The 9,969-nt window shown below is 46.1% G+C and overlaps 1 protein-coding gene across 1 annotated transcript; it reads left to right on the plus strand.

Moving 5' to 3' along the window:
- Positions 1 to 309: 309 nt before the first annotated feature.
- Positions 310 to 1,266, plus strand: LOC145068989 (mannose/glucose-specific lectin-like). Its single transcript, XM_079015966.1, has 3 exons — positions 310 to 426; positions 520 to 714; positions 871 to 1,266. The coding sequence occupies exons 1-3, from the start codon at positions 418 to 420 to the stop codon at positions 1,108 to 1,110; spliced, it is 444 nt and encodes a 147-aa protein (XP_078872092.1). The 5' UTR covers positions 310 to 417; the 3' UTR covers positions 1,111 to 1,266.
- The last annotated feature ends 8,703 nt before the right edge of the window (positions 1,267 to 9,969 follow it).

Genomic DNA, 9,969 nt, shown 5'->3' on the forward strand with positions numbered 1-9,969 from the left:
AAATGATTGGTCCAGAATCAATCATACATGCACACAATAGATATTGAAAACATTTGAACTTAATATATATATATATATATATATATATATATATATATATATATATATATATATATATATATATATATATATATATATATATATATATATATATATATATATATATATATAAAGAAAGACTTATGGTGAAAGGAAAATGTGGTGGGTCACATAATCTAATTGGTTGCATGCACCGTCACCAACCTCCAAAAATAACTCACACAATCCATCACCAAACTCAAACACTTTTCATTCATAGCTTACACCTGTCAACTAAGCAATAAAATTCAATTTCAAATCGTATAAACACTCATTTAAAATCCCTATATATACATACAACCCATCAAAACAAATACCAATTCAGTTCACTATTCTCTCATGAAAATGGTATGTTCTCTTCCATTACTCATCAATTTCTTCCATATTAGTGATTAGTTTTATCTACAATATATAGCGTAATGTTTAATCTGTTTATTGCAGAAAAAGATAGCGCTAATCGGACCATGGGGAGGATCGGATGGAGAAAACTGGTCATTTAAAGCTGAGGGAAAGATCACAAAGATATTTATCAACCATGGAGAAGTTATTGATTCCATCGGATTCGTTAGCCTAGATGATGATGGTAATCACCTCCATTCACAAAGGTTTGGTGGTTATGGTGGTGATTATACCGAGGTAGCTTAAATACTATATACATATTTTTAAATCAAGTTGGAATATTTAAAATATTAAAAATTTACAAAACGGGGTGTGTATCTAATAATGGGGTTAATGAATAACAACATCTTTTTGAATAGATGAATATAATCGATTCATATTTATGACATGAAGGTTCACATCGACAATGATGTTGAGGAGCTGAATGAGATTAGTGGAACTGTTGGATGGTTTGATGGGAAGATTGTTGTGACATCGCTATCTTTTGCAACTGATGTAAACAAGTTTGGACCATTTGGTAGGGAAAATGGGACTCATTTTTCGCTACCAATTTCAAAAGCTAGCTTTGCAGGATTCTATGGGCGTTCTAGCGACTACCTCCATGCCATCGGTGTCTATCTCCGCCCCACATAATTGGTTTGAACCACCCAAGTCAACAAGCTTCGAGTAGCTAATTAAATAAGCAGCCTATAGGTGCACTTTTGTTTCATGTGTGAAAGTATTGTTACTTTTGAAGCTTCTTATCAGCTATTAAGTTATTAATCCAACAGATATTTTATTATGGAAAAACCTTACAGGAATTACGGACACTATATTAAACATACAAACATATATATATATATATATATATATATATATATATATATATATATATATATATATATATATATATATATATATATATATATATATATGCACTCCTCCGTGACTTACTAATATCCAGTGATATCGGCGTCATCTACCAATTCATCGACTAATTAACATAACAAGTTCAGTGTCAATCACACTTAAAAACCTCAAGCAAAACTTTATTAAATTGAAAGCATACTACAATCACTCTCATTCTCTTAAAAACTAATCTATAACCATAAGAAGAGAACAAAAATGTTTGAAGATCTTAACATACAAATATGAAAACCCAGATGGGAAAACACTTGTATTGGAACAAATTTTTTATACAAAAATGTTTGAAGATCTTTTAATTCGTTGTTGTAACGTCCCAAAATTTCAGGCTAAAAATTTCTTTTAATAAAACATTACTTTAAGCAAATTCATCATTTCAAAACATAAACAGAGTATTAGTTTCCAAAATACATGTTCGTTATTAGAGTAAACATCCCCAGGCTGTCTAAACTATGGTGTGTGCCATGCGATCACCCCGAGCTCTTCCCTCCGCTACCGGAAGTACCTGAAACCAAAACTGAAAACCGTAAGCACGAAGCTTAGTGAGTTCCCCACCCTACCACATACCATGCATAACCACATACTGCACATACTGGGCCACGCCCGCTATCGTGGGCCTCGCCCCCTACCTCGGGCCTCGCCCGCTACAACGGCCCCGCCGCTCCAGGCCCCGCCTGGCTTCGAGCCCCGCTCGGATACATATCTGTTTCACTTAGGCCTCGCCTGTCACAGGGCCCCGCCCACTAACATATAATAGCACATGAACATATCACATCACATCACATAAGCTAAATACATGCTAACAGATATTGTTCTAAGGCCTCGCCTATCACTGGGCCCCGCCCATATCCTGCTACTGGTGAGTCATGGAACCCCGTCCATACTCCTGCTGATAGTGAGATACGGGCCTAGCCCACCCTCACTCCTTCCCTAACTTGGGCCTCGCCCCTGATCTGTTGCTACTGAGATATGGAACACCATCCACACTCTACTATTGAAGAGGTACGGGACCTCGCCCACACTCACCTCCCTACCAGGCACATACAAGTATCACACAGACAACAAGTATAAACTATCATTTAAACCATTCCTTGGGCACCAGCCCTCTATCATTGGACCTCGTCCCGAATATCATACTAGCATACTGTGCCTAGGGCTAACCCCTGGGTCTTCTACTCATAACTACATGGGCCGGCATTGTGGCCTTAGACCCATTCACACAAGGGAAACTCACCTGATACTGCTGAACTGCTGCTGCTAATCCCTTTGACAGCTACCTGACCACTGACTCCGAACTGCTGCTCCACTAGCTCCCCGAGCTACCAATATCAATACAACACTGAGTCAAACTGACCCCAGACAGACAACCAAGTCAACTCTGGTCAAGTCAAAGTCCTGGTCAAAGTCAACCTTCCAGGTCAACCCTACTCGCCGAGTCCACTTACTAACTCACCGAGTTCTTATGCTCAAAGTCCTTCCAATCGCGACTTAACTCGTCGAGTCAGCCCCTGACTCGCCGAGTCTACTGATTCCTGAATCCTGTCCTGTCCAACTCACTGAGTCCTTGCTCGACTCGCTGACTCGAGTCTTAACTCGAAGGGTTTGGGACTACGCGACCTGACTCGCCGAGTCTAAGAACAGACTCGCCGAGCACAAGGTAATCTTCATCCAACTCGCCGAGTTGTTCATCCAACTCGTCGAGTTCATGCCCATCTTCATCCGACTCGACGAGCTGTTCATCCCACTCGTCGAGTTCCTCCTCAACTTCAAGTTACTCGCCGAGTCCACTCGAAGGACTCGCCTAGTCCATTCAGATCTACATACATGCAGAGGACTTTCGAGTCATGCATGGACTCCAAACTGTAGATCTACCCTTCCCAAGCCTATCCCCCACGTAAAGTTGTAAACTTTACGTGTAGAGAGGGAGATCTAGGCAAAAAGCACCATAAACTAGGGTTTAAGGCCAAGGGGCTTCAAAATTGACTCAAGGGCTGATACTTTATGCTTCTCCAGTCCATAACACACTTGGATCTGAAGTAGCAACTCCAGATCCGACTCCTAACTCAAGATAATATCATTATGGCTAAAGAGCCAACAACCACACATAAATCTAGATGCAAAAAGGGTCCAGGAACTAGTTTATACCTCCAGAAGCTCAGAAATGTCTTCCCAATCCCGGATCTACAGCCCCCTTCTTGCACTCTCAAGATTCTTCTTCTTTCTCCACGCTTAATGCACTCTTGAAGGCAATAAATGGCTCAAATAGAGGATATGGCGGCTAGGGTTTGATATCCGTGGCTTAAGAGGCAGTAAGGAACCCTAGGAAGGAGATTAAGACGTTTATATAGGCTCCAAGTCCAGAATTTCGGGTTTTCCACGCACAGACCAGACTCGCCGAGTCACCTTGGCCGACTCGCCGAGTCGGTCACTTACTCCTCGACCCGGATCCCGCTCTGACTTGCCGAGTTCCTCCTTGGACTCGCCGAGTCGCCCCTTAACATTAAGGTTTTCCTTCCTTTCTTGACCTTCAAAACTTTGGGTGTTACAAATCTCCCCCACTTAAACTAAACTTTGTCCTCGAAGTTTGCTATGGCCCACCGCCTGCGACCTGCCTGCAATACCCAACCAATTATTCCAACACTAGCTGCCTTCCTCCGCTGGCCTACCGTCCGATCATTCTGACTAGCATTAAACCTTGCGGATAATCATCTCGGGTCAACCATGACCTTGAACATTCTGGAAACACGACTTACTCAACCGATAATCCGCCTGGTACTCACCGAGTACTGCACTGAACCTATAGGGGTTCACCCCTTCTATCCTTGCACAATTCCTTGCCTTCCCAAGGCAAAACCCCATAACCATCTATTCCTTCTGTCACTGTGAAGGCCCTATCCTCCACCAACTCCATCACCTCCGCTTACCAGTACGGGTCATTATCGCCAGTATCCACTGGGCATTTCTTTCTACTATGGTTTGGTGCAGAGCACCCTATGATCAACTAACTGAATTCCACCATGCGTTGCATGCTCGCACCGCCACTGCCTAACAATTCTGTTGTTCCTTTTCTGACTTCCGGATGAACTGAGACCACCCTGGTCCCTATCAACCTATCAATGACTGGATTACCGGCTCCCACCGGTAGCTAGTCCCAACACCACCACTAGTCGCTCCCAGCGACTTCCAAAGAACTTCGATCACCTATAACTGCTCAATCTACTCTGCCATTCAGGCACTAGAAACCTGGGATTCCCGATCCCCTAACTTGACACTAAGGTCCCACCTGTGCTGCTAAAACTCACGGGCCTCGCCCACGGGTCTCACCCAACTATATCCTGGAGCGGCCTCTCCCAAGGTCTCACCTCTCTAGGGCTATATAGGCAAAATCCATATCATTCTCATCCACTACCCATTCCTGATCCCTATCTGATCACTAGGAGATAAGGGCCTCGCCCCAACTCCGCTAACAAAACTACTAAGGAATGCTACGACTTACCCATAGTCTTGCATCACCATCCATTGCTGACTGCTAGTACGAAGGCACCCATGAGCCATTAGCTCTCAAGATCCTCATTCTGACTCCCTCGAGTCCTTCGGGCGATCCACAACCTGAATTCTCAACCATAAACTAACCATTACCATCACACGCACTAGCTGATGGGGAGTTTCTCAAACTCCCAACCCTGAAATCCTCAATCCATGAAACGTTGAACTACATCTCTTCCTTCTCGGAGGTCACGTACTCATTCTGGGTCTGCGTGCTCCTCTTTGGGCACACCCGGAGGATTCTCCCCCACTTCGATCCTGCTTACTCCTTGCTGCTCAATACTCAAAAGAGATCCCGACCTTTGCTACCATTCCATAACCCATCTATTGAGGAACCCAAGCCCGCCATAGATAGGGATTTAACCAATCCATCTCAATCACTTAACCACTCCGAACTAGCGAGACGTACCAAATCCCTCCCAAGCATGCTACAGTTACTGCATCCTCCAAAACCTTCTCCAATAGAGCACATCCCCTAACTACCATACAAATATCCGAGGTATGCAGATGGCATATAACTCGACCACAATCAACCACTCAAAATAAAATACTTTTACCGATAATGATGCAGAACCATAACAATAAAATCATGCACAAATAAAAGAACTAGAGATGGGAAATTGCATACCTGCAACGTCCGGCGTTGCTCGCGTCTCCAAGGTCGTCATTTGAAAAGCCCTGCTCCCTGCCGCAGGTGCCTCTACCCGGTCCTGACGTCCATCCATGATCCTCAAAGTTGCAGGGGCGGGTGCCATCACCCGTCCTGCTGAAAACAAACTGGGACACTGGGCCTTCTTGTGGCCCCGCTGGTTGCAGTGAAAACATATCAAGTCTGATCCCTGCGTGGCGGTAACAGTACAATCCCTGCTGAAATGACCAGTCCGACCGCACTTGAAACAGCCAGACTCACCACCGCTACCACTCCTGCACGCGCCCCCGTGCGCCCTGCCACACTTTCCGCACCGACTGCGGTCCTGATGATCCCTCGATCTCGAATCCGATCCCTTGGGCCTTTTGCCCGAACCCGCAGCTACCTGAACCTCATCCGGCTTCCTCTTCCGGATTTGCTCCAAATCAATTTCCCTTTCTCTAGCCCGAGAAATCATATCTTCCAGCGTCTTACAATTGGATCTGCTCACGAACTCCCTGATGTCATCCCTCAACATCTCATGGTACCGAGCCTTCTTCATCTCCTCATCCGCGACATACTGCGGTACAAGAAGAGCCCTCTCCCTGAACTTGGCTGTGATCTCCGCCACAGTCTCAGTAGTCTGCATCAAATCCTGAAACTCTCGTGCCAGCTGCTGCACCTCAATAATCGGCGAAAACTCCGCCCTGAACCTGGCTGAGAAATCGCTCCAAGTCATCGCGTCCAACGCGGCATCATCCCCCAAAGCATGACCAATCTCCTCCCACCAATCCCTCGCTCTGTCCTTCAGAAGACAGGAGGCGAGTCTAACCTTGTCCCCCTCGGGACACTTTCTCGTACGAAAAGCGTTGGCAACATCAGCCAACCATCTGCTGCTAGCAATGGGGTCCCTAGGCCCATGATAATCTGGTTCCCCGCAAGCCCTGAACTCTCGAAATGTCAAGGTACGCGCTCCCAACAAAGCCATCATCTCGGTACGGAAGGCTCCCAGCCTCTCATCCAAGATCTCCAGTATACCCTCCTTGACCGTGCCAAAGATCACAGGAGTCTGAGCTAGAATACTGCGCGCAACCTCAGCTGATATCAACTCTCTCATCCGCTCCTTGAGCTGCTTGGCCCCTGAACCCGAGCCCGATCCCTCTCTGGTGCCTGATCCGCCCGCTGGTCTCTCTCGCAACGTCACCATGCTGAAACATATAACACAACCACTATCAGAATACTCATCCATGAAGCGAGACCAACCATACCCCACCAGGTTCCTGGTCTTGTCTCAGCCTTTCCCGAATCGAGTACGGATCCTCTGCTTTTAGTAGTACGGGCCCATACTACCTTCCACATCTATCCGTACTTTTCTCAAGAATTGCTTCGACTCCACTAGGTCCCTTAGCCACTCCTACTGCTCCCAACACTACCTCATCCTAGGCTTACCCTAGGGAACCTCTGACTCAACCCAAACCAGTCCTTAGCTGCTGAAGGTCTCCTTGTGATGCCAACTAGCCATCGCCTGGATACCGTCACATGTGACGAGGCTCAGATAATCCTTCAAGTAAAAGACTCGTTCCTACAATGGTTGGACTCAAACAAGAGCTGCGTAATAGGACCAAATCCAACACTCTGAGATTATTCAACCCTGATCACATGTGGCGTGTCGTATCCACCCAATGGCTAACTCCCATCACTCAGAATCCCACAATGCACAAAGCAAACAGCATTCGGACAAGGGAAAATCTAACCATAACATACTCAAGCAATCATACCCACATAGCAAAAATCTGAACTACCATGCAACACAAACTCATAAACTCATGCATAACCTAAACAGGCTATCCTACTACTGTCTCATCAGCACTATCAAGCAGCTCAAAAGCACAAATAACAGGCACATAAGGCATCATCCCTAGATCCTTAGTCCTATTCTAGCATGCTGTTCTACCAACTGATAATCATAAAATAAACTGGTATGGGTATTTTGGGGTACTTACTTGAGCTTGGCTGATTGCATGCACCACACCCCTTTTTCTCTTTTCAAAATTCTTCTCCTTCTGGATTCTTTTTGCTTTTCTAAAACTGTTTTTCGTTCTCAAAATTCTTTTTACAAAACTGTCTTTTCATTTTTGAAAACTTTTTATCCGACCCCTCAGTTTGAGTTCAGGCATACCCGAGAGTATGCCCGAATCCCTCAAACCAAGGCTCTGATACCAAGTTGTAACGTCCCAAAATTTTAGGCTAAAAATTTCTTTTAATAAAACATTACTTTAAGCAAATTCATCATTTCAAAACATAAACAGAGTATTAGTTTCCAAAATACATGTTCGTTATCAGAGAAAACATCCCCAGGCTGTCTAAACTATGGTGTGTGCCATGCGATCACCCCGAGCTCTTCCCTCCGATACCTGAAGTACCTGAAACCAAAACTGAAAACCGTAAGCACGAAGCTTAGTGAGTTCCCCACCCTACCACATACCATGCATAACCACATACTGCACATAATGGGCCACACCCGCTATCCTGGGCCTCGCCCCCTACCTTGGGCCTCGCCCGCTACAACGGCCCCGCCGCTCCAGGCCCCGCCTGGCTTCGAGCCCCGCTCGGATACAGATCTGTTTCACTTAGGCCTCGCCTGTCACAGGGCCCCGCCCACTAACATATAATAGCACATGAACATATCACATCACATCACATAAGCTAAATACATGCTAACAGATATTGTTCTAAGGCCTCGCCTATCACTGGGCCCCGCCCATATCCTGCTACTGGTGAGTCATGGAACCCCGTCCATACTCCTGCTGATAGTGAGATATGGGCCCAGCCCACCCTCACTCCTTCCCTAACTTGGGCCTATCCTCTGATCTGCTGCTACTGAGATATGGAACACCATCCACACTCTACTATTGGAGAGGTACGGGACCTCGCCCACACTCACCTCCCTACCAGGCACATACAAGTATCACACAGACAACAAGTATAAACTATCATTTAAACCATTCCTTGGGCACCCGCCCTCTATCATTGGACCTCGTCCCGAATATCATACTAGCATACTGTGCCTAGGGCTAACCCCTGGGTCTTCTACTCATAACTACATGGGCCGGCATTGTGGCCTTAGACCCATTCACACAAGGGAAACTCACCTGATACTGCTGAACTGCTGCTGCTAATCCCTTTGACCGCTACCTGACCACTGACTCCGAACTACTGCTCCACTAGCTCCCCGAGCTACCAATATCAATACAACACTGAGTCAAACTGACCCCAGACAGACAACCAAGTCAACTCTGGTCAAGTCAAAGTCCTGGTCAAAGTCAACCTTCCAGGTCAACCCTACTCGCCGAGTCCACTTACTGACTCGCCGAGTTCTTATGCTCAAAGTCCTTCCAATCGCGACTTGACTCGCCGAGTCAGCCCCTGACTCGCCCAGGCTACTGATTCCCGAATCCTGTCCTGTCCAACTCACCGAGTCCTTGCTCGACTCGCTGACTCGAGTCTTAACTCGAAGGGTTTGGGACTACGCGACCTGACTCGCCGAGTCTAAGAACAGACTCGCCGAGCACAAGGTAATCTTCATTCAACTCGCCGAGTTGTTCATCCAACTCGTCGAGTTCATGCCCATCTTCATCCGACTCGACGAGCTGTTCATCCCACTCGTCGAGTTCCTCCTCAACTTCAAACTACTCGCCGAGTCCATTCAGATCTACATACATGCAGAGGACTTTTGAGTCATGCATGGACTCCAAATTGTAGATCTACCCTTCCCAAGCCTATCCCCCACGTAAAGTTGTAAACTTTACATGTAGAGAGGGAGATCTAGGCAAAAAGCACCATAAACTAGGGTTTAAGGCCAAGGGGCTTCAAAATCGACTCAAGGGCTGATACTTTATGCTTCTCCAGTCCATAACACACTTGGATTTGAAGTAGCAACTCCAGATCCGGCTCCTAACTCAAGATAATATCATTATGGCTAAAGAGCCAACAACCACACATAAATCTAGATGCAAAAAGGGTCCAAGAACTAGTTGATACCTCTAAAAGCTCAGAAATGTCTTCCCAATCCCGGATCTACAGCCCCCTTCTTGCACTCTCAAGATTCTTCTTCTTTCTCCAAGCCTAATGCACTCTTGAAGGCAATAAATGGCTCAAATAGTGGATATGGCGGCTAGGGTTTGATATCCAGGGCTTAAGAGGCAGTAAGGAACCCTAGGAAGGAGATTAAGATGTTTACATAGGCTCCAAGTCCCGAATTTAGGGTTTTCCACGCACAGACCAGACTCGCCGAGTCACCTTGTCCGACTCGCCGAGTCAGTCACTTACTCCTCGACCCGGATCCCGCTCTGACTCGCCAAGTTCCTCCTTGGACTCGCCGAGTCGCCCCTTAACATTAAGGTTTTCCTTCCTTT

Source organism: Lactuca serriola, chromosome 8, assembly GCF_051521515.1.
Source record: "Lactuca serriola cultivar US96UC23 chromosome 8, Lser_US96UC23_V15, whole genome shotgun sequence".
NCBI lineage: Eukaryota > Viridiplantae > Streptophyta > Magnoliopsida > Asterales > Asteraceae > Lactuca > Lactuca serriola.

What these genes read in the sequence shown, in the direction of transcription:
- LOC145068989 (XM_079015966.1), top strand. An exon ending in ATGGTGGTGATTATACCGAG is followed by an intron (nt 715 to 870) that starts GTAGCTTAAATA and finishes TATGACATGAAG; the next exon opens with GTTCACATCGACAATGATGT.